The following is a 24,389-nucleotide window of genomic DNA, read 5'->3' as shown; positions in this document are numbered from 1 at the left end:
ACAATTCTAAAGGTGATGAAATGGAGAATAACTGTCTCTTAGCCCTCCCTTCTCCTGCTAGGGGTTACAGTACAGATACTATCACAAGGAAGCAGCTCTGCCTGCTCTAACTTGTGGAATAGGGGGGTTGATTAATGCTTAAAAGCCTCTGTATTCCTGCCCTCAGACTCCAGCCCTGCAAGCATGCTCTGCTGCTACTACTAAAATCACATTCATTTGAAGGGCAAGAAAATCCCAACAAGACCTTGACACCATCTGGACAAAAATATGTAGCCCCTGGCCTCGCTCCACCACCTATATTAGGCTTTGTAGATATTTTGATTCCCCAGCATCACATATAAACCAGCTTTATTTGCAACTCAAGGAACAGAGTGTTGTGCTGGACCAAACATAGGCAAGAGTCTGTCTCCACATTGCATGGTTTTGGCAAGCCGCTTACCAGTCTGTTGGAGATCAGAGGAATGGAGTCATCCTGGAGAGGGAACTGTATTGCAATCTCCATTGTATTAAGTGGGGAAAACAACTAAACTTAAGCACAAGGGTTCAGAGACTTAGGGTAGGTCTATACTTACCTGCCGGGTCGACGCGTAGCGTTTGACTTCTCAGAGTTCGAACTATCGCGTCTAATCTAGACGCGATAGTTCGAACTCTGAACGCGCTCCCGTCGACTCCGGAACTCCACCACCGCGAACGGCGGTGGCGGAGTCGACGGGGGAGCCGTGGACTTCGATCCCGCGGCGTCTGGACAGGTAAGAAGTTCAAACTAAGGTAGTTCGACTTCAGCTACGCTATTCGCTTAGCTGAAGTCGCGTACCTTAGTTCGACCCCCCACCCTAGTGTAGACCAGGCCTAATTCACCTATATCCTTCAAAGTTGAGGAATATCCTGTTTGCACCAGGTTGTTAGAAGTCACTGTCAAAGGAGGTAAGACACCTGACTACAAGACCTCACAGCACCATCTTAAAACAGAATGATGAACTTCTTAAAGAAGCATCTGATCAGTGCCCAATGCCAGAGGAGCTCCAAGCATTGGGAGCTTCCCAATAGTAGGGCCCTGCTTATGCCAGCTAAGACGAGTAAGGAGAACATCCCTAGTAATTGTCAGCTGCTGAAGTCCAGCACTGCTGCAAAGTTCACTATGAATATTCCTCTCTGCTTTGCTATTCAAAACCAAGTTCAGCTCAGATTTTTTTGTTGAAAGCCTGAAGTCCGAGTTTTAGCTTTGAAGCATGCACTCTCCTTAACAGAAGACAAAAAAGTCATGGTTGCATAGTGAAAAGTTTATTTAAAGAGTTTGGAATTCAAACAATACATGTCACGAAACAGCCACATCATACTGAATAGAAACACGCTAACCGAGCTCTAGAAGGAAATGCAAGCACACTAGAAATATAGACTTTCTTTGGGCCATAGAGCAAAACATTCAGTGCCACATTTTGGTAAAGTATCCTTTTGATATTTAGAAACAATCCCTTGGAAGGACAAAGAGCAGCAGTTTGGTGCAGAGAACCCCTCAGTTTGAAACTACAGTACATTAAACATTTCACATAACACAGATGAGGACTGAGAAAAAAAACCACAGATCAAGAAAATAAACCTTGAAGGTGTGTCCAGCTACAAGACATTCCCCACTGAAAGGCTACTTAGGTGCATGTTGCAATGAGGTGGGGCCTGGCCTTTCCATCTTGTAGACTGCTGTCATGAGGGTACCTTAGAGGCCTCTTGTAGGCTGCCTTAAGCCACTGAAAGTTTTCAAAAGTAACTAAAATTCAAAGTGGTCACTTGGCGATGCCTCTATAGCTCCTGGCATGATGGCTGCATCTAACATCTTAATCTATGAATCTCACTTTTGCCCAAAGGTCTGAACCCATCATCCATTCTAGCCAGTCACAAATCAGATTCTTATTCCATATGAATCACAGAATCTTACACTGTCAGAAAGGAGAAGTAGTATACATTTTTTCACCTGATACTTCCAGAAGTCACAAGTAATTAGGAGACCAGAATAGATAGAATTGTCATACTGGATCAGACCTTCTCACATGGTATCCTGTCTCCAGCTGCAGCCCACACCAGATACTTCAGAGGAAGGTGCAAGAAACTTCATAGTAGGCAAACAAGGGGATAGCTTGTCCCTTCAGGAAGTCTCCTCCCAACTCCAGATAGTAACAGATTGATTTCAGCCCTGAAGTGTGTGGTGTGTGATCTCTTCTAGAACTTCATTTTAATTTAGTATTTATTGCAATAATCCTGGACATTCTTGTTATCCATAAGTGTCCCATCGCTCTTTGAATCTTGCTAAATTCTTGTAAATGAGGCCAATTCTAAATTTACCATGGTACAATTACAATGACTGTCCCTATTCGATCTGCATGCCCTCTTAATATGGATATGCCTAGCAATGCACGGCTCCCATGGTTCTACCAAGTATGGGAAAGGAGAACAAATCATCTACAATTTAGATATTTTTGTACCTTTGATCCTTCATCTAGTTCCATAGTACACAGCAGCACATATCAACTCCAACTCTGGATTCACAGAGTCCACTAGGGGAGGGCTGAATGGACACAAGATCTGCTATTTTTGTGTTCTGTTAGCATGGTCACAAATCCTCATTGTAACTGCCTTGGCATCCACAGCTCCCTCAAGAAAAAATAGCACTTAGGCATTCCACTATGGATGCCCACTAGTAGCAAAGACACCTTTTGAAGGCAAAGGCCCTATGGTGCCAGAGAGCTCAGGCTTTCAGTGGTAATCCTCAGCTCCTTGGTGCGAAGGTCTCAGTTAAGGCAGTTTTAATCTGCCAGGAACAGAGTGACAGATATTGCAACCACATGCAATAATCTTTGGGAACCATATTGTTTTAAGTTTATGTATCACTGTGGGCCAGGGATTATATGAAACTTCAGGTGGGAGGGTCATCACAGCTCCTTGAGGAACCAAAAACAGTGGGGGTGCTTAAGATGAATGATTTAGGTCAGGGGTAGGCAACCTATGGCACGCATGCCAAAGGTAGCACGCGAGCTGATTTTCAGTGGTATTCACACTGCCTGGGTCCTGGCCACCAGTCCGGGGGGCTCTGCATTTTACTTTAAATGAAGCTTCTTAAACTTTTAAAAACCTTATTTACTTTACATACAACAATAGTTTAGTTATATATTATAGACTTATAGAAAGAGACCTTCTAAAAACGTTAAAATGTATTACTGGCATGTGAAACCTTAAATTAGAGTGAATAAATGAAGACTCGGCACAGCACTTCTGAAAGGATGCCGACCCCTGACTTGGGTTGTAAACACCTGTAAAGAGATACCACCCCCCAGGAGGCTTGCACACCTACTGGTTCAAACTGGGAGACAAACGGCTTTTGATATAAAAGAGCTGGGTTTAAACTGACTCAGGCCTCCTTTCTGATCCTGCAAACAGACAGGGTCTTATATCTGAGGGAAGCCCCAATCCTTGTGGAAGGTGGGAAAGACTTTGGCCTATTAGGGCCCCCTATGACTGATCAGAGTAACCTCCGATAAGCTTTTAGCATGTGTATAGGAATTTATTGTTTTTATAGGTTCTCTTTAATGCTTTTATCTTAATAAGGGTGCTTGCTTAGAAAGAGCTGTGTGGCAACTCAGGACTGTTGGCAATACACTGTTCATAGCCCTCAGAGAGAAAGCAACACACAGGCACTAGCTGTTCGGCAGACTGACTTGCTGGGGATATCACAGTGTAAGACAAGGACGTGTGCAGCCTTAAAACGTCCAGTGAAAAGGGAGTGGGACAAGAGTCCTTGCCCAGAGACAGGTGACAGCTGGAGACGTGATTGGGCACTCCTGGGGTGGACCACAGCGGGGTGTGTGGATACAGGTGCAGTTACCCTGAAACTGTGACAGACTATAAGGAATCACCAGCCTGACTTCTAAGTGTGCTATTTGGAAAGTAGATGGAAAAGTGAGGGGGAGGAAACCCTTGCAATTAAGGGTCTGAGGAAAGTGAATAATAAAGTCTATGGCTCTGGTTTCACTCCTTGTTTCAAGGCACCATGTGATAAATTCTTAGGGAGTGGCTTTTGGGGGGACGAGAGGAGAAAAAGAAGAAAAAAATCCAACTGGGATGCAAGTGTACTAGAATAGAGATCCCTCCCAAAACCCCACCCTGCAAAGATATCTAACGAGCTCCTTCCTGCTCCAGAGCCACCAAGGCACAGCCACTGGACATGTAACATGGCTCCCCCACTTATCTCCTACCCAGCTCCACAAGTCCAGCCACACTTACTGTTTCTGTACATTTGCCCACTGGAGGCTACTGATGCAGCCTGATGGCGCGTACACCCACGCACAAAAAAGGGGGGCAAGTTCACAGGCAGTGAGAAAGGAAGCAGAGTGCTTTGGCCAGGAAGTTCTCTAGTTTCTAGAATAGACAAGGTCCTAAGAAATTCCTCTTCAACTCCCACAAAAAAAAAGTTAAAAACAGACATCTAAATTCCCCCTCTCAAGGTCTGAATGTGCATTTTCATCCCAGCTCTAATGTTTCAAAAGAGACTTAACATTATGCCACAAAGTTATTTAAAAGACTCCAAATATTAAAGTGTCTGCCCTAGAAGTGGCACACACACAACCCTACAAATAACTCTTTGGAAGGGTCCAGATCACAGGCCTCCAAGTAGTCTGAAAACCAAGGGCCTACCCCTACTGCCATTGAAGTCAATGAAATTTTGCCAATGACTTCAGTTTAAACAGGCCTCAAGAGTTTTAATTCTGTGATCTAAATGCAATACACACTACCTGGATTTCTACTGCTCTCAATACTCTTGCGATGGGGAAGGGAAGAGGGAGTTGTGGGTAATTTATGACTTCCTTTGACATTGTCACAATCTGCTAGGAATTTTAAGTCTCCACTGTTGTAAATTTAAGTACAAGAGTTGTTTTTTTATGTAGGACCTGCACAAAAAAAGCTATGTTTGTCCATACTCTCCCTTGCTGAATGTGCCATAGAAACTACTAAGCAAACTCTCCCAGGTGTGTATAACATTCATAATACAGGTGAATGTACAAAAAACAGTAATTAATTTCACATTCAGTCACAAAAAACACAGAAGGAAGACACACTTTGCCAAATAGAAGATAATTTTTTTCTCTGGTGAGGTTTTAGTTTTTTCTAGCCACAAACTATAGGAGAGGAAAACACACAAAAGCATCGCTCCATGGAAACAAGTTAGGAACTTTCCTCAAAGTGAATATTTTTAGGTTACTAACTGCCTTGCAAAACTAGAATCCATTTCAGAATTCACTTTTCGTCTCAGACTCAGGAGGCACAGCTCCCCATGTCTGCAGTCAGAATGGAGGTCTCCCCAACACTGCTTCAGCTATAGGTACCAGGGCTGGATACAAGCCTAGTAGGTATTGTGGGCAGAGATACCAAGGAAGCTGTAGCTTAGCGAGGAGTGAGACAGGGAGAGGAGGTTATTCCTTTGATCTAACTGGGGCTTAAGATGCCATACACTGAATGGAAATAACTGCTGTAAGCCACTGGCTATACAGCGTCCTTTCCTTGCTAACTGGATATGCTTTCTGCTAGAGACTTGATTGAAGTATCTTAACAAGACTAAAGGGCTGAGTTACTGACTTTACTAAGAACAATTAGTGACGACTGTAAACCATCCCAAAGACAAGTGGTTCTCAGTCAGTCAGTCACCCATATATTTTCATCAGTACCCGGGTGACAATGTCACCAATATGTTCACATAACTTGGAACCGAAAGACCAAAGAAAAGTGTGACTTATCCTGGAAGCTGTGAAGCTTTAATTATTGTAGATTAAATATTCTCCACTTTCAGCTGTTATGGGAAATACAAGCTACTCTGGTGAAATATCAACAATAAAGGAAGATGGGTCAAGGCCCCTTTACTCCAGTCAGCAGCAAACATGGCTATAGACACAATGAGGTAATAAGACTGGCACATATACCAGCTTGGGACTGCACACCATATATAAAGAGCATTTGTCTTTAATCAAGGAGACAAGAAGGGGGCAAATCTGATGAAGTGGACTGAGCCTCAGAAGAAAGATCTGTCTCTATTTCAGAAGGCCAGGACTGAACACTGGGATTCCCATCTACTGTACAGTCCACCTTAGCTAAGGACTATTTGGAGCAGCTGCCAATTACCTAGAAAGGAAACAGTCTCTTCTTGGCTAACGGGGAACAATTTATCCTGGAGACAGTTCTAGAACACTGGCCCTGAGTAGAGCTCTCCAAATGAGAATCAATGACATCATCAGTCTATAGAATACCTGGTATATATACACACAGATCAGACATGTCTTCCTTATTTACTAAGTCCTGTTTCAGACAGCGGCGGTTGGCCTAGACAGTGCATCGCTCATTCCTCTAGGCTTTCAGATGCATGCAGGACCCTCCAAAATATGTAGCAAAGGGCCAAATACATAGCAGTCGCTGATGCATTGCACGGGGGTGGGGGGGGAGGAGAAAACAGGGACCATGGAGATTTACAGTCAGAAGCAGAATATTTAAGGGGTGGGGCAGGACCCTGCTCCACATCTGGTGTTTAGGAAGTTGAGAGCCAGACTGAGTAAAAAGAGGGGTTTCCTTGCATTAGCTGATCGGTCCCTGGGGGAGAGGTTGTGGAAGGAAGCAACTTGAGAGGGAGGTACCTGCCCTGGCACTTCAAAGAGGGCTTGGGGAGGAAGCAGGCATCCCTGCCCAGACTGTTAGGGGGTCAGGGAGAGAGGAGCCCCTGCCCAGGCTGCTCAGAAGGGAAGGGAGGGCCTTACCCTTAAAAAAAAAATCCTGCTTCTCTTCCTCCAAGAAAAACAAGAACACATGTTGGTGCCTGAGCCTATGCTGCCTTGCCCTCCCCACCCACTACTGTTGAAGCAGCAGACTGGCAAGGGCTGCTCAACTGTACACCTTCCTCTGCTCTTACCTCCCTGACCTACTCATTCCTCCTGAGTGCTTAAGTAGGCAGAGCAGATAAAAAGAAGGGCCTGAATCAAGAGGTATGGAATCACCAGGGAATTACTGGGCTTCTTAGGAGGGTGAAGACTTTGACTTTATACATGATAAACTAACGCCATCTGCAACGAGGGCTGTATCTGCACAGAAGGGCAATATCTGGAGGGTGTCAGACTGGAACTTCACCAGAATCATCATGCACAAAGCCACTAACTCCAAACAGATGCACCACAGAGCAAATTCAGCAGCTACACTGAATGAGAATGTTATTGAATAAAAATCAAATAAATACTCATTTCAAATCTTAAAGAGTTACAAATAAATACCCTTTAAAACCCAACTGTTGACAGATTAATGTGATCCTTGCTTATTCCTGCCAAGAGCTGAGCAGAGGCTGACCACTAATGCCATTGCTAACCCCTGAGGTGGGCCAGGGAGCTGCATTCCTCAATGGGTTAGGAGTTAGCAATGACTTCAGGGACTCACTAACTCCAGGCAGGTATATAAGGGAAAGGCTGATCCCATATTTTTCAGATTCAAAGTGTGTTGACCTGGGATCATTAACAGTTTTACAGTAACACAAGAGGCTGCAGCTCAATTTTCCCCACAGGTAAGAGAAACTTTTGTTGGTGACAGGAGTTTCACACATCCCCACTGTCAGGATGATCTGTATCCACCTCCCCATCCACACCTACTTTCCCTTCCCTATGGAGATCTTCCTATGATTACCTCTGCAAGGCTCCAAAATAAAGGTTTCACATGATTGGGTCTGGCACGTGTGACATAACTACACCACCACCAATGGGGTCAGAGGATGCAGGCTGCAACTCAGGTAGCTGGAGGGATGAGTCCCCACTCAGATTACTGGAGGCATGGCTAGTGTGTGAAGCACAGCAGTGCAGCTAGGATGCAGCTGGAGAGTGCCTGTGGTACAGGTGGCTTTGCCTCCTAGCAAAGTGTGATTGGCAGTTACCCCCTGGTGATCCAGAGGTGGCAGGAGAGTTTGAGAATTTATTAAAAAAAAAAAAAAAAAAAAAGTATTTCAGCTTCAGTTCATACAAGTGAAACAGAAAGAAATGCTGCCACCTGAATCTGCCCTCTGAATTTACTGGCTGTAATGAAAAGTCCCAGCCTGATGCCTGCACAGAGCAGGCTTCCTGAAATTTAGAGCGAGAGGAGTTGCCTTTGGACGACTGAGCAGTCACAGCTACCGTTTCCTGTGAGTAAGCTAGGAGGGAATGGGGGAAACCCTGCTCTCCTGTGGATAAGAACAGAGAGTCAGGTGTCTCACTTGGCCATAGGGCAGTGCCAGTTAGGGGGTGCCAGTCCCGGCTGGCAGCCTGCTTTACTCAGTGTTACCTGCCTGCTGTCTCCGCTCCCTCCACTCCTTCAGCTGGTGTAATAGACATGAAAGAAGAGAGTCTTGTTGCGCAGGAGGGAGTAGGAGTTGTCAAATTTGAGCAGGTAGATGCCCTCGCCCGGATAGTCATGGGTGCCTGCCTGCACATCCCGGTGACTGTCCCTTCGGTACACAGGCATGATCTCCCCATAGCGGTTTCGTAGACGGCTTTTAGAGCCCCTCTCCACATCTCCAACTGGGGTGAGTCCTGAGTGGGAGAGAGGAGACAAGCAATCAGACAAACCAACAGAAGGGAAATGATCAATAAGGCATGGTTACATAACAGGGACATGAGAACTAGCTAATGAAGACTGGCTGAGATACCCACCCTGTCCAATGCACAACCCAAAATCTCTCTACATAGGACACCTGCTTTGAGAGGGGGCACCCTTTGGGACTGATGCACTGGGAAATAGTTTGAATTCCCCCACCACCACTTTCCTCCTTGTCCTCTTCACCCAGCAGACACCTTTAAACAGCAGGGTCTCCTCAAGATGGCCCAATGCCAGAGAGAAATTGATTGTGGGTGGAGGAATGCAATGGAGAGTTTCACCTCTGGCCTTGGTGGTCTCTCTGTCTTCCCTTCTACTTCTCCAAGAGGATTCCTCAGTGGGGCTTAATTTAGTCACCACTGGTCCTGAGATGGGACCTGCATTGGTCTTGAGACTCCCCGCACCTTCTAGGTACAGATACTCCAAAGACATGTGCAGCATGCCCTCTGGGTGCAGTCAATAAGAACTACTGATACAGTGAGAAAAACCACTACTCTCCAACCCAGGAATTGCATCAGCATTGCAATCTGTTAGGCTGATGATCAAAGAGTTAAGTCAGAGTCTCATACTGTACTCTGATCCTGTTACAGGTTAGAAACTGATCAAGGGATAGAAAACAGAGTGGAAGCAAGTGATCAATGTTCAATATGCAAGGATATGCTGTGCTATTGGTGGAGCATACCCCTGGGGTGGGGGGAGAAGAGCAGCCATTAGGAAGGGTCTTCTCATTGTGGCATAGCTTTGGGACTCCAAAAAGGTTGCAGTCAACATGTAGTTTGACTACCCAAAGTGGTGAGGAATTACAGTACCTGATTTGGAGGTACTTGGGTACCATGGTGATGAACACAACATTACAAGAGAAATTAAAGTTTTGCACTGACCTTCAATCTCATCTTCTTCCTCTTCATCTTCCTCATCACTTGATTCACTGACTTGCACAGTAATGGCAGTACTGGTGACAGGAGTCCAGTCAAAATAGACCCCAAAGCCAATGTCATAATCATCCGTAGCAAACTCCCAGCAAACACGCTTCCCATTTGGGTGTGTTGGCACCCGGACTGTCACTACTTCACCCCGTTTCACCACCATCTGAGCATTCTTCTCCTTTCCCATTTTGGCTTTGAATTCCCTTATCTTGCAAGTGGTCCAAGTGGAGGGTGGAGCCAGAGGAGGAGGCTGAGCTGAAAAGTAAAAGACAAGCCACTCATCACTGGTCAGAAGGCAACCAGAGAGAGTTCTGCTAACAAGAGGGCTATTCCTGATAAAGCTCTTGAACTCAAATCTTTACCTTCCATCTCCTCTCAAGGCAAGGACAGGTGCTTTCCATTAGCACTGCCCTCAGAACTGGGCATAATTCTTGCTCGGATTTCCCTTCCAACCTTCTCCCCTCCCTCCAGAGCTTGCAAAGCCATTTTCTGAATTAGCTTGTTATCTAGAGGCACAGAATCAGACTGCCAAAGTTAGGAACAGGCCTAACAAGTGCACTGCACAATACTCCAGCACCTCAGCTCCACCTATGGCTTAATTCTGCTGCTTCCACGCAGACACCAACAGTGGCAGTTAGAGTTACTGGGCAGCACAGCATGATGACATAGCCTAAGAATCCAGATAGAAACCAACTAGCATCATGCATGCAGAAACCGCCTTCTCAGCTGACCCAAAGCCTATGTAATTCAATCCAAAATTCCTAAGAATGGAGGAGTGGAAGGAGCTCACATGGCTTATTCTTCACACCCAGAGGCATAACCTCTCCCATGACTCATGGGGCTTGTCTACAAGCTCTCAGAATCTCCTACTGATTTAGCTCCACCAGTAGAAGTTCCAGTGTAGAGAAGATACTAGCATTTTCCCCACCACGTACAGACTTGCTCTCAACAGGGTTATAAACTATGACACCTCATTGACACTAAAGGTTCCTTGCTACCACTGATGGGAAATTCTAAGCAAACTTCTGTAGACCACCCTGAAGGAGTAACTCTACATGCATCCAAATGCCAACCATGGAACACAGCACACATTAAATAAGAGCAGAATAGTGAGGGAGGATAAACAGATGAGGCTAGGTCAGGTGGATACTATCTTGGACTTATGATGGCAAGAGACATCTTGAGTCCTGGAAGGGCAGCAGAGAGAAGAGATAACAGCAACAGTCCTGACCCTATCATCAGGGTATACCCTGTATAAGTAGGGGCATTTCCAGCAGATCGAGGGATGTGATCATTCCCCTCTACTCAGCACTGGTGAGGCCTCATTTGGAGTACTGTGTCCAGTTTTGGGCCCCACACTACAAGAAGGATGTGGATACATTGGAGAGAGTCCAGCGGAGGCCAACAAAAATGATTAGGGGGCTGGAGCACATGACTTATGAGGAGAGGCTGAGGGAACTGAGATTGTTTAGTCTGCAGAAGAGAAGAATGAGGGGGGATTTGATAGCTGCTTTCAACTACCTGAAAGGGGGTTCCAAAGAGGATTGATCTAGACTGTTCTCAGTGGTAGAAGATGACAGAACAAGGAGTAATGGTCTCAAGTTGCAGAGGGGGAGGTTTAGGTTGGACATTAGGAAAAACTTTTTCAGTAGTAGGGTGGTGAAGAACTGGAATGGCTTACCTAGGGAGGTGGTGGAATCTCCTTCCTTAGAGGTTTTTAAGGTCAGGCTTGACAAAGCCCTGGCTGGGATGATTTAGTTGGGTTTGGTCCTGCTTTGAGCAGGGGGTTGGACTAGATGACCTCCTGAGGTCCCTTCCAACCCTGAGATTCTATGATCAGTCCCCTTTCTATTTCAAAGGTTTCCACAAACATCCAAATATCCCTCAAACACCTTGGGTAGTCAGCCATTGCCCAATTTATTTTAAATCTAAAAATCTATTCTCTTCCAGGCTAAGATCTATTACCAATCTCACAGGTCCTTTGTCTGTAGCCCTTTCTCCTGGTCAGTCTTTGTGTGTGTGTGTGTGGGTGTGGGGTGATGAGAGAGAAAGAGCGCAAGTGAATGCAGTATCTGGCCCTAACATGCTCTCCTCCGCTCTGTCTGTTCCTAGATTTCTCTATGGCCTATTTGATAGCTCACCCACCAATTCACCTGCCCCAACAGCAGGATCCAGTCGGTTCTAGATGCAGACATGTGCTTCCCATTAAATGCTGTGCTGAGTAATAGTCAGGCATTGACAGGAGAAAGGACTTCACTAAATTTCTTGCTCTCAGCTTCCTACTCACAAATCTTCTCACCCCTGTGTCTGTGAGCTAAGATTTATAAGGGGAGAAGAGTTTGTTTTTAAACTGCTTTACTTAGGGCTTGTCTTCATAACCAGGGTAAGTAGGCCTAAGTTACGCTACTCTAGTTATGTGAATAACATAGCTGGAGTCGACATAGTTTAGGTCGACTTACCGCAGTGTCTTCACTGTGCTGCGTTGATGGTACCTTACTCTTTTCAGGGAGCTGGAGTACTGGGGTCAACCAGAGTGCTCTGCTGTCAATTTAGCAGGTCTTCACTAGACCCGCTAAATCAATCCCTGTTGCATCGATTGCAGCAGTGTGGATCTCCCCATGGTGAAGACCAGCCCTTGGAAATGTTTCAGCAGATGCACACTCTAAAGAGATGGGTAGTTGAGGAGTGGGTATGTAACCCACATGGCAGGTTAGGTACTCAATGACAATTAGAGTGCCAAGCACTGGAGAAGGTATACAATACTAAGTGATGTGACGTGTCCAGAAGCTACTTAAAGCAGAGACTTGTCCAGGGCCACAGAGCAAATCAATGGCAAATCTGGGAGTATCACCCAGAAGTCCTGAATAGGGGTCCCCTACACTAGCCACTAGACCACTCCCAGTGATACAGAGCTGGTAATGTCTAGTAGACTGCCTCTGTCCACCCTATTGAAAGAGAAAATTAACAGTTCCAATCCTGCTGCCCAGGAGATCTGTGTTACAGGCCTCATTCCTACCCAAAGGAACTACTACCATCACAGTCCTCACCTTTTCTCTGCTCATCAAGGAGGTCCATAGTCTCCAGCTCTGCAGAGAGGACATCCACTGCACCTGTGTGTTCCGACTGTATCATGACTATATCCCCTGGTCCTTGTGGGGCACGGTACTTGGTCATCCGCACTACAGCCTCCTGTGCAGGGCACATAAGAAAGTTCCTCAGTGGCTCTGGGAGCTTGCAGATGGATTTTAAATGGCTTGTCAGGGATCGAGGGAGAAGGAGCCATTTCCATGAACTCACATCAATTTCCTACATCAAATTAGGTTTCTGCTACAAGTATAAAATATTTAGTAAATAACTGGCTGGCTCAAAGAACAGTTTTGTGCATGGCCTTCTCTGCCTCCAACACTGTGAAACTCTTGAGTCAAATGCTGCACTGTGCTAGTGTCCTCTGGTCTCCCAAGGAAGCATCATCTGTGGAGATGTTAGCCCCCAAACTCTGAGGCAGTGCAATCATTGCTCTATTTGGTAAAAGATTCCAGATCTACTCAGATGCCCTCTCTAGTGCTGAAGCTGCTCCAGTTCTAGGAACCAGCCTCTTCAGTTTTCCCAGTGCTTAGACTGCAGTCACAATTAAACAGATGCCTGCTATGAACTTATTAAAACTGTTGCCCAGATTAACACAGTGCTGCCAATATCCACTCCTCACATAGGCAGATACAGAGTTTATGGTGCAAGAGTATTATTACACAATGTCTCTCTGAAGCTGTATTTGAAATTACCAGGCGCTCTTTGTTCCCTGAAAGAACTTCACCATCACCACCCCAAATAAAAAAAAAAAAAAATCTGCTACAGTAACTCCTCACTTAACGTTGTAGTTATGTTCCTGAAAAATGCGACTTTAGGCAAAACAATGTAAAACAAATCCAATTTCGCCATAAGAATTAATGTTGGGGGGGAGGCGGGGGAGGTAGGTTCCAGGGAAAAAATTTTTGCCATACAAAAGACATTATATACATATATAAGTTTTAAACAATGTTAAACAGTTTAATATTGTACACAGCAAAGAATGATTGTAAAGCTTGGTTGAGCTGGTGGAGTAAGTGAGTGGAATATTTCCCAGGCAATGCCTTTCTGCTAAATGATGAACTAGCACTCGGCTGAGACCTCAAGGGTTAATACGCTGTTGTTAATGTAGCCTCACACTCTACAAGGGAGCATGGACTGAGGCACAAGGGAGGAAACCCAATAGATGCAGGGCAGTAGCTGCAAACACTTCCCTGCAAAAACTGAACATGATGATGAACCTACGCTATCCAGCTGGAGCGCACCACTCCCTCCTCCTGACAGCACATGCACAGGTGCTGATTTTCCAAAGTGCTGGGGGGTGCGTGCATGAGTGAGAGAGAGAGAGAGAGAGACATGCATTGCCCCTTTAAGTACGCTGACCCCACTTCAAGTACATTGCCCTTTTAAGCATATCAGCAGTTCAGACATGAAGCAACAGGTTCCTGCAAGCTCCCTGCCCCTCTCCCCCGCCCCCCCGCCCCCCCCCCGGGCTTCTGTCCCCAAGCCCTGTGACTGTCCCCTCCTCCACTTTGTGGAGAGGAGGTACGGAGCGGGAGGGCAGGAACAGGGGGACATCCTGACATCAATACCCCTCTCCACCTCTTCCCCAGCAAGCAGGAAACTCCTGGGAGCAGCTCCTAGGCAGAGGGCAGGTCAGGAGCAGCACTGTAGTGGGAGGAGGGCCACCTGAACTGCTGCTGGGCAGCTGCCGAGCCACATACCTTACAGGGAATTTAGGGGAGCTGATGGGATGGGGCTGCTCTTCCAGAGAATCCGGCAAGCAGTGGACAAAGCAGGCAACTGCCAAACGACTTATAAGGAAGCATTGCACAACTTTAAACAAGCATGTTCCCTAATTGGTCAGCAACGTAACAACGTTAATTGGGACAACATTAAGTAAGGAGTTACTGTATATTAGTTTATTTAAAATTAACTCCCTGAAGCACTAGACAAAAGCCAGTAGCTAAGAATAGTCTTGAAGCCTTAGGAATGGTGGAAACTGAAAGGGAGCAAAGACTGGTCCAATACACCGGGGGAGAGAAACAAATTCAGAGTTTTAAAGGTTAGATTGTCACTCCTAACTCCCCCATTGTGCAGAAACAGCCATAACTAAATGCTCAGAGCCCCAGTTCCCCACGTGCAGGCTCAGCAGCAGATGGGAAGAAGCACTGCAGCATCTCAGTCTCACCTTTCAGAAATAAAAGTGGCAAGCCACCTACCTCCCTGGGGGGCTGAATCTGGTCAGCCAGCTTCTCTCCTTGTCCGGCCACATCTTGGTCTTCTGACGTACCATCACCTTTTCTAGAATCCTCTGCAGCATGCACATTCACAGGTGATCCAATCTGTGGCCTCTCGGAGAAAGATAGCACATCAATTCAAGATGCTTGAAGAGCATGAGACACTGAGCCAGGTGGGCCAAGGGCAGGTGATGATCCACCCCACTCAGGGGCTGGAATGCAAATAAACTAAGGGAAATGGGCTTCCTAGAGCCAGCATTCACTGCATTAAAGCAAGAAGCTCTCTCTCAACCAAGTTCCACCCTCAGCCCTAGCCAGCTGTCCTCTTTAGCACATCCAAGCCAGAGTGAGCAACTCTGCTGAGCTCACTCCCCATTTATAGTCCCTGAGGTAGCAGTAATTCACTCCAGTTGAGCCCAGCCACATTCCCTTCATAGAAGGGCTACTTTGCTAACATTGCACTAATGGCCGGGATCAGTGGTAGCATCTCAGAGAGAATTAACTCTCTCCCTGCTAGTCACCAATGGTAGAAAGCAAGTGAAGTTTTCAGTTTTAGGAATATGAGGTGCTTTGAGTAATGCTGGGACAAATTGTTCCAAGCTACGTTGGAAGCGTCTAATAAAAACAGAATAGTCCTAGTGCTTTCTGCACTGCTTCTGTAAATAAAGAGGAAGCTGGAAAAAAGACAGATGTGACTGTCGTTTCTATAACTCAACTCCCTTGAGGATGCGACCTTGGACCCTAAAACAGGAAGAACCAAAACCTAACTAAATTCTATTAAACTCATTTTTGCTGGTAGAAAGGGCATGTCCCACCACCAGTTTCCACTAAAAGGAGTGGTTCAAATGAGCTGATTATCAGAATACAGAGATAACCCCACTAGGTCGCTGAGCAAAAGAAAGAGACCTTTTAAATAGGTTTTTGTTACGTTTTGTAACAAAGAGTTGCAGAAAATTTTGGAAGCCTAAATCAAACATCTGAATTTATGTACCAACATCTTCCACTATGTTTTCTTTTCAAATCAATAGGTGGATGGCACAGACCTAGCTGGGGATCAATCTCATTCTAGCACACATGCATGCTACATAACTTGGTAGGTGGGTCCACAATGTCAGGTTCACAGTGCTCCCCACAAGTTGCTGGGGCTGACTTTGAATTTTTTGAAAAAAACAGCACTGAAGATTTTGGATTTTGTGGAGAAGGTGAAAAGAGTTGCAGAAAATTTGTAAGCAGATTTAAGAGAAGAAAGTCAGGTCCCCCTTCAAGCCTCTTTCATATTGCCCACCACCCTCTTCCCTTCAGAAAAAACCCTCAGACCTTAAACAGATTTATCAGGAAACATTCACATGGATTTCAAATTTAGGTGGGCATTTTACTTAATGCCCAACTAGTTTCTTTGGAGAAAATTAAATTCCATAATTACCTAGAGCAGTGTTTCCCAAACTTAGGATGCCACTTGCAGCTTGCGTAGGGAAAGCCCCTGGCGGGTTGGGCTGGTTTGTTTACCTGCCGCATCCGCAGGTCCAGCCGATCACAGCTCCCACTGGCCGCGGTTCGCTGCTCCAGGCCAATGGGAACTACTGGAAGTGGTGTGGGCCGAGGGACGTACTAGCTGCCGCTTCCTGAAGCTCCCATTGGCCTGGAGCAGTGAACCGCAGCCAGTAGGAGCCGCGATCGGCCAGACCTGCGGATGCGGCAGGTAAACACACCGGCCCGGCCCGCCAGGGACTTTCCCTAAATAAGTGGCGCCCCAAGTTTGGGAAACACTGACCTAGAGTATATGATAAAATCAGATTGAAGCAAAAGCCTGTTTGGAGCCAACTGGGCTGCTGTACAATCTCCCTGGATGAAATTGTAATTATGAAGGCAGCAGGAATCTCAGTCTCTCCTGTGCTGCAGATTTCATTAGCATCAAAGCCAGGATTACTTCAAGTTGTGGTTTTTGTGAGGGATTTTTAAAAGGAGGGCACTAATAACTGGTGAGACCCAAATTTTAACCTATTTAACTCATCTGTTTCTGAAAGTGTGTGTGTGTGTGTGTGTGTGTGTGTGTGTGTGTGTGTGTGTGTGAGAGAGTGTTTTTTGGGGATAGGAAAGGGAAGGTTAAGACAAAACCTTCAACAGTTTTAGAGAAAAGCTGAATGTGTGCAACTCTAATGTTCACAAATACCTCAACAAAAGCTGGGACGCGTGCAGCCAAATGCTCACCGGCAAGCCTCCAATAATAAATCAAACAATTGATATTCAGACTATAAATGTTACTGAAAAAGCAGCAGCAAAAAAGCAGGTTTCCGGTCCAACTTCCTTGGGGATTAGATACAGTGAGAATATTTTTTTAATTATTAAAAATATCCTTCAGCCAGAGCTCAGACAATTTCCTGTTGGAAGTTAGTTAGCTCTGTGATCCAAATAACCTGAGGTGAGTCACGGGTTACATTTTACTATTTTATAAGCATTAAAATAACCCCAAGTCAAGATGAATAGCTCTTCCAATATCGTCTACAGTGTACAGAACCTGAAAACAGAAAGTTGAGGTCTCCAATGCCCTGGAGAGGAACAGCTGCCAGACACCGCTGATCCAGAAGGGGCGGGGGGGGGGGGGGGAAAGAGACCGATTATCCTCAATTTCCCTGATGTTGAGGAACATTTAATGTGGGTCATCACACAAAAATCTTTTCCTACCTGCACTGAGAGGCCTCGGACACTGATGAGGCAACTGTCTGGGATGCAGATTCTGGTTTTGGGGTTGAATCTTCATTCTCTAGCAATGGGTGGAAGATGGAGAGAAGATGAAACAGCTTTTAATTTCTGAGACTGTGCAGACAATAAAGCAAAATTCTAGCTATCCAGAGTCACCAAGGTCATGCAGCCTTGCAGCCTAAAGCTGGGCCTGGCAACCTTCTGTGCTGTATGCTATCCCTCCCCCACAGCAGACAGAAAGGGTTTTTAATCCTTTCAATGGCCTTAAGTGGAGGGTTTGGGAAAAGATAACAGTTTCTGACAGAGGACATAGGGATCAATCAAAACAAATTTCTGTTCAGATGTAGGCTCCAGGTTTCCCACTAGTCTCCAGAACCCAGGGCAAGCTCTGTCCCCACATGACTCCAGTGCATGCTCTACAGTCTTGCTGTCTGCTTCCATTACCCATAGAAGATCATTAATTGGGCACTGACAGGCTCTCAATTACACAGATTTTTAAAGTTGAGCATTACAGTAAGAATTCTCTTTTACTTGTTTTTCATAGAGGGAATTTGATGCTGGTGAAAGAAAGCAGATGAATAGCCCCATACATTAAAGGCCTCTGATCCACAGAACAGGAACAGTCCAGGCATCATACCCCATTGCCAATCTTCTGCAATCTGATCTAGAGGAACTGATTTTAAAGAGGAGAAGAAAGGCTAGTCTAAGGCCCATTCCTCTCTTCTGCCAAGAACAAACAAGGGGACCAATTAGTACCAGGGTTGAGGTATTTGTTTTGTTGCTTTTAAAGGAAAGCATTTTTCCACCAAGAAATGGATTGAAACCCACTTTCCCAAGCTTATAATGTTTCGTTTGGATTTAGGAGCCAAACAAATATTCATCTTTATGCTTATTATCTGTTCATGCTCTTTTTTTCTAAATTATGGGAGATGTTAAGAACCTTTTATTGGAAAGTAAACTCATTAAAGTATATTATATTTGGGATCTGAATAAGTCTCAAAATCTGAGGAGTGGTATGACTTGTGTAATGGAGAAATAATTCTATTCACTCAAACTTCATAAGCAGAGCAATAGACAAGGTTGACTTTTTTAATTTATTGCTCATGCGTTCCTATTCTGGCCCCCCCTAAGATTCTCCAAAGGAGATTACCTAAAAGGAACTTCCTTGCCTACAAAGACTGAACAGCCTAGATCTCAATTGCTACAGAATACAGCAGGAAACAATACTTCATGCCCCTCCCCCTGCAACAGCTTAGAGGGAACCTAGCAGATCTTTTATATCCGTCATTCTCATGATTCGACAACTGTTGAAGTTACTGCACAGCTAGAACTTCTCTTCTACCTGGTAACCAATGTGAGAACATTTTACTGCTAAGGGCTGGAGAAAATATGGCTTGAAAAAGCAACAGCCAGCAAGACTGCGTGTCATATGACTCAATTTGGCAGTGACAGATAAGCTAAATCAGGCAAGTCCCACGCTCCCGAGTCTGGTTGTGGGGAGAAATTTTTCATCTGGTGACCTGACACAGGATTACAAAACGCTTCGCACAGTCATGAACTAAACTAAAGAGATAAGGAGGTTTTTAAAAGGGGACATTAAAGGAGAAGTAAATGAGGGAGTGCGCTAGTCTGGGGAGAGTAGGGAAGAGAACATGTCTGAAGTTCCGGAGAACTAGAGGGAGATTATAGATACTACTGTGTTTAGATAGTAAACACCTTATGCAGAAATGCCTATAACAAAATAAAGTGAGACAAGGTGGGTGAGGTAATCTATTTTATTGGACCCACTTGTTGAAAGAAACAAGCTTTTGAGCTTACACAGAGCTCTTCTGAAGGTCTAAAGAACAACTCTGTCTAAGCTCAAAAACTTGTATTTTTCCCCAATAAAAGTCGGTCCAATAAGAGATAGGACCTCACCCACCTTGTCTCTCATATCCTGGGACCAACATGGTTAAAACACCATTGCATATAACAAAATAAAGAAGTTGAGACCAAGACAGCAGATAGGAAGGTGGCGGTGGAAAGAGAATATTCCTTGCACACATATAGTAATAAGCCACCCACTCAGCAGAGTCAGAGAGAAAACAAACATCACAAGGTTTGCTCTCAAGGATGCCACAGACATTCTCTGTGTGTAGTTCAAAGGAGAAAAATTCTAGACTCACAGGCCCTTCAAACTGAGGCCCAGCATCCTATCCTCTTGAGGTGGCACATGGGTTGTGATCAGCAGCTCTTACCACACTCAACTCCATAGCAGGTTAGGTACCACAATGGCAGGAGACTTCGATTTCACATCAGGTATTAAACATTTTGCATGTCTACGGTGCATTTTAGTCCACTGTGCTAAGCAAACATTTAATAAATCTCATAAGCCCAGGGGAAAGGTCAATATTACTAGCCACATTTTACATATGAAAAAAATAAGGCAAAGAGAGGGGAATTGTCTTGCTCAGGTTATGCAGTCAATCAGTGGCAAAAATGTAATTAGAATCCAGGAATCTCAAGTCTTAACCCTACACTAAACAATGTTACTTTTTAAAAAACAAACGAAAAACGAACAAACTTAATTGGTTCCCTGTAATGAGCTGTATTGCTTTGTTAGTCTAAAGATTGTAGTGGAGTCTTTACTGGTGCCTGGAGACCAAAGTGCTAGGAACTTAAGCAAATCAAAGTTATTATTATTTCCCTTACATGAGGCAATGCTTACAGCATAGTACATTTCTCTAAATATAAAGCAGCTGGTACACTAGGGAACAGAGAAACAACCCAGTACCCTTAGGAATAGAGGCTATTGGAAACCAACTACTGATAAACAACTGTATCAATCAAGAGGCAAGTTAGGCTTGGTCTATGCTTAACAGTTATGTCGGCATTGGTACGTCAGTGAGGGGTGTGGAAAAAACCCAACACATATGGGTTTGGAACCCAACAAAAGTCCACAGTGTAGTTTCAGCTATGATGGAAAAAGACTTCTGTTGACATAGACATCATCATTCTGGAAGGTGTGTTCCTACACTGACAGAAAGGCTCCTTCCATGGGGTGTGTCTATACTAGTGGGCTATGTCAGCATAGCATCTGTAGTGTAGACATAGCCTAGGGGACTGTGCTGACATAACTATACCATCACAGGCTAGGCTACGCAGTGTAGACATACCCTTAGACCTCAAAAGAGGTCAGCAGCAGCTTTGTTAACTTCTTCCCAAGCCCTCAGCCAACCCGGTTCTAAAGATGGGTACTGAAAACAGTGTGCTAGGAAGTAGCAGCTGCAGAAAGCTCCGATTTTGCAGCAATAGCATAAGTGGAGAGAAAGCGGACTACCTTGTTACTGGCGGTAACGCTCCTAAATCCCCTTCGGAAGCTCCCACTCCCAGCTCACCCTCCCTATTGCTGCTCCTTGCGGTGTAACAGGCACTGTACTTCCTTGGCTGCCTGGCAAGCACCGCAGATACCACCCTAGGAGAGGGGAGAGCAGGCGAGATGGAGGGAGGGAAGGAACACCGTCAACCCGCGGTGCTCTCGCGGGGGGGCGCTACTGGGCTGCCACACCCCGTGCACACGAGTCTCAGCCGGTGTCCCTCAGCCGCGGCCTGCAGCCCCGCAGCAACTCCTCCAGCCCCCAGCCCCCGAGCGCAGCGGCCAATACACCCGAGGGACCGGAGCGGGGAGCAGCAAGAGCCCGCGCCCCGGGGTCCAAGTGCGGGAGGCGCGTCCCGGTGCCCGCCAGTACCTGGGGTCTCAGAAGGCGGAACAGGAGGTGAGCGGCGGCCCTGCGCGTCCCCCTCGGACACGGAGCAGCGGCGGCCTCCTGGCTCCCCAGCCGCGGGGGGCTCGAAGCAGGAGCCGGCGGCAGCCACCAGCACCTCCGACATGAGCAGCTGGCGAGGGGGGACGAGGCGGCGGAAAGATCCGAAGCTGTCAGCAGCGGCCAGAGGCGGAAACGGCGCCGGCGGAAAGAGCCGAGCCTGGGCGGAAAGAGCCGAGGGCAGACCGCCTGGGCGCCGCGCGCCTATCGCCCCCCGGCTCGGGCCTGCCCCAGAACAGTTCCACGGCGCATGCCCAGCGGCGGGAGGGGGCTGCTCGGCACGACGGCGCTTCAGTAACACGAGGGGCCGGACCCGGCGGGGAAGGAAATAGCTGCCAGACGCCCGGAAGTGGAGGTCTCCATGGAGACTGTTCCGACGCGTTGCTATGGCTCTATGGCGGGGCGTAGCCGCCCAAGATGGAGCAGATCCCGGAGGAGGAGGGGTCCGAGCAGGGGCCCGAAGAACCCGAGTCCCAGCCTGGCCCGGCCTGCCTCGCCTGGAGCCCCCTGGAGGTGGCGGAGTGGGTTCGGCAGCTGGGCTTCCCTCAGTACGAGGTAGGGGGCAGGGGGCAAGGCTGGGGGTGGGGAGCGCTGCGCGGCCAGCTGGGGGCTCGGAGAGCGGCGAGCTCGGACCGTTACTAACCCCACTCGCGGCGCCATTGCTTGGCGCGACCGGGCTGCGCAACCGCGGGCCCTCGCTGGAGAGAAATTCCCGCTTCCCTTGCTCTGCCTTGCGGCCTGGCAGCGCCCCTGAAGCGGGCATCGAGAGCATCCAGGATCTCTGAGTTCTTGGAAAACTCAGGGCAAGTTTCTAGCCCTGGTGGTGGCGGAGAAGAGCTGGGAAGAGTGAAGCCAGCGTCCCCTACAGGCTCAGAAACCAGAAGGGCGGGGGGGAACCATAATTTTTAAAGATCTCACTGCTTTTACACCAATCTCGTGATTGGGCATCGGGGAGGCTGACTAATGTTGGGTTTTTGAATGCTTGGGCTTGACAGTACTGCTCACTGCTGTATAGTGTTTCCATCTGATTTTCCTGCCAGGAGTGCTTTACAGCTAACTGCATCACTGGCCGCAAACTCATCCACGTTAACTGCTCAAACCTGCCACAGATGGGCATAACAGACTTTGACCACATGAAGGTGAGTGCCACACACAGAGATGACTTCCTCCATTAGGAGTGTAATTTCCCATCCCATCTCCTACATGTTCATGTTTGTTCTCTGCCTACATCAAGATGTAACACTGCTCCAGCTGTTAATGATAATAGGAAGCTCAATAGGACAACTAGAACCTGCCCAAGACCTGATGTTTGGATGGATGTGGTGCACAGAATGCAACAATATTTTTCTCACAAGGACTGGGCACACTGTTCTGGCTGCAATAAGAATCTTCCCAAAGCTTTATGTAAAACTCAAGATGAACCCTGACCCTATACCTTTTATGAAGTTCAGAAAAGTTGTATTTTAAAAGAAAAATTATTTCCATGCCTTTATGCCTATCTGGTTTCCATCTAGGACCTGAGGCAGAAGGGCCACAAAGGAGAAAGAAAGCCTGCTGTGGCAGTACTTCCTGTGTGTGCACAAGTAGGAAACAACAGAAATCTTGCCCAATCACTTGTTTGTTTGACAATTACGACCCAGCTTGGGAGACATAGTGATTTTTCACTGCATTACACCAGTTTTGTGTGGTGTAATTCTTCTGAAGTCAATGGAAATTCACTAGTGTAAAAGTGATGTAAGAGTGGAGAAGCAGGGTCAGGAAGTTTGGATATGCACCTGCATTTCTGGGTGCTCAGTCAAACCTCCAGTGTTTTGCCCACCTTTGTCCTACCACTTAATGAAGAGATGTGTATATGGGGGGAAATGGTCTACAAAATCCCACTTTTTAAAATCAACAAACTAGTCTTCACTAATTAAAACTGTACAAAAATCCCCATCTAAAGGATCCTAAAATCAGCTAATAAGGAAGGACCAGAAGGAATTTTTACTTGCTGCATTGGGGATGGACAGAGGCTTCACCTTATCCAGCCTCACATGAAGTGTTCCATGGTTCAAGGTAGGCTCCATATAGCTCCCAAATGGTCAGAGCCTTTGTAGAGGTTCCTGAGTTTATATGGAATGCATAGGCACGGCCCAACGGTAGGAATGTGTACTGATAATACTCAAAAGAGAACTTTTGAGAGTTTTGAATGGAAGGCATCAGAGAACTGCAAATTGATTTTAAAGATGTTCAGCCTCCCTCATGAGATACTGTTTGTGACAAATACTATAGAAACTGACAGAAGCATGGAATATTCAAACACTACTGTATTCATGTTATATGTATCTTCATGGGCTTGCTAGTGATTGTATTCCTGGCTAAGTGGGTCAGACAAGGAATGCTTCCTGCAGGAACCAACATCTCTGGCCAGGGAGGGGATGAAATAAATTCAACTCCCCAATACTGGAACAAGTCTTTTGAAGTTTCACAGTCTCCTCACTGTGCCCTCCTCCCCCCCAATAACACAGATTGTTTTAGGCCTTTTGAACCAGGTCAAACCAACAAAGGACTTGAAACTGTATAAAATATAAACTCTTGCCTAAAGAGAGGGTCACTCACATGCTGTCCAAGAATTGACAGGCATGTTGACTGTGTCCAAGAGAGAGAGGCTCTGCTGTGGACTGGAAGTGGAAGTGGAAGGTAGGTGACCACTTGTTAAGCCAGGCATGCATATAAGCTGTTTTTGTTGACTTTTTCTGAAACACTTTTTTTCTGAATAAATGGTACATTGTTTTATGAAAGCTGGCTGGTCACTGAATAACCCTGTCATTGCTCCTGAGAGAGCAGAACTGAACTGAAGTAAGACCAACTGAGATGATAATGAATTGCAGGAGTCTGTAGCCTAAAACCCCTGTCTGGAGGGAGCAAATCATGGGATTTCATCCCAAGAAAGGTGATTCCTAAGACCTATGCGGAGCGCCTCTGAGGAGGCCACAAGGTCCAGATGTGCAGTTAACTGAGAAATTCTGATAACTATTATC

At 46.2% G+C, this 24,389-nt stretch overlaps 2 protein-coding genes across 7 annotated transcripts in view; one reads left to right on the top strand and one right to left on the bottom strand.

The window, feature by feature from the left end:
* Positions 1 to 6,806: 6,806 nt before the first annotated feature.
* Positions 6,807 to 21,730, bottom strand: TMED8 (transmembrane p24 trafficking protein family member 8). Of its 2 annotated transcripts, XM_045016140.1 has the most exons (6): positions 21,295 to 21,730; positions 17,549 to 17,627; positions 14,849 to 14,978; positions 12,611 to 12,752; positions 9,519 to 9,818; positions 6,807 to 8,573 (listed from the first exon to the last, which is right to left on the bottom strand). In XM_045016140.1, the coding sequence occupies exons 1-6, from the start codon at positions 21,434 to 21,436 to the stop codon at positions 8,356 to 8,358; spliced, it is 1,011 nt and encodes a 336-aa protein (XP_044872075.1). In that variant the 5' UTR covers positions 21,437 to 21,730; the 3' UTR covers positions 6,807 to 8,355. The 2 variants fall into 2 exon arrangements, with proteins under 2 accessions (XP_044872075.1, XP_044872076.1); XM_045016141.1 differs by lacking the exon at positions 21,295 to 21,730 and having other exon boundaries at positions 14,849 to 14,980.
* The window catches only part of SAMD15 (sterile alpha motif domain containing 15), a 13,473-nt gene continuing 10,525 nt past the window's right edge, over positions 21,442 to 24,389 (top strand). The window contains exons 1-3 of one of the 5 annotated variants that reach the window (XM_045016145.1): positions 21,479 to 21,924; positions 22,410 to 22,508; positions 22,604 to 24,129. In XM_045016145.1, the coding sequence (XP_044872080.1) occupies positions 21,787 to 21,924; positions 22,410 to 22,508; positions 22,604 to 22,609 (243 nt within the window). In that variant the 5' untranslated portion in view covers positions 21,479 to 21,786 and the 3' untranslated portion in view covers positions 22,610 to 24,129. Of the gene's footprint in view, positions 21,925 to 22,384; positions 24,130 to 24,389 lie in introns of those variants that run through there. The other 4 variants (XM_045016142.1, XR_006579236.1, XM_045016144.1 and 1 more) reach the window with 4 other exon arrangements.

The sequence above is a fragment of the Mauremys mutica genome, chromosome 4 (genome assembly GCF_020497125.1).
Source record: "Mauremys mutica isolate MM-2020 ecotype Southern chromosome 4, ASM2049712v1, whole genome shotgun sequence".
Lineage (NCBI taxonomy): Eukaryota > Metazoa > Chordata > Testudines > Geoemydidae > Mauremys > Mauremys mutica.
Note: the sequence above shows the minus strand (reverse complement) of the source record. Positions and strands in the feature narration are given on the sequence as shown.

Bases quoted from the DNA above. Each gene is read 5' to 3' on its own strand.
- TMED8 (XM_045016140.1), bottom strand. From the start codon at position 21,436: ATGTCGGAGGTGCTGGTGGCTGCCGCCGGCTCCTGCTTCGAGCCCCCC. The intron at 17,628-21,294 runs GTACTGGCGGGC...ACCCATTGCTAG, and splicing joins TCCGCCTTCTGAGACCCCAG to AGAATGAAGATTCAACCCCA. The intron at 14,979-17,548 runs GTAGGAAAAGAT...TTTCTCCGAGAG, and splicing joins TCCGAGGCCTCTCAGTGCAG to GCCACAGATTGGATCACCTG.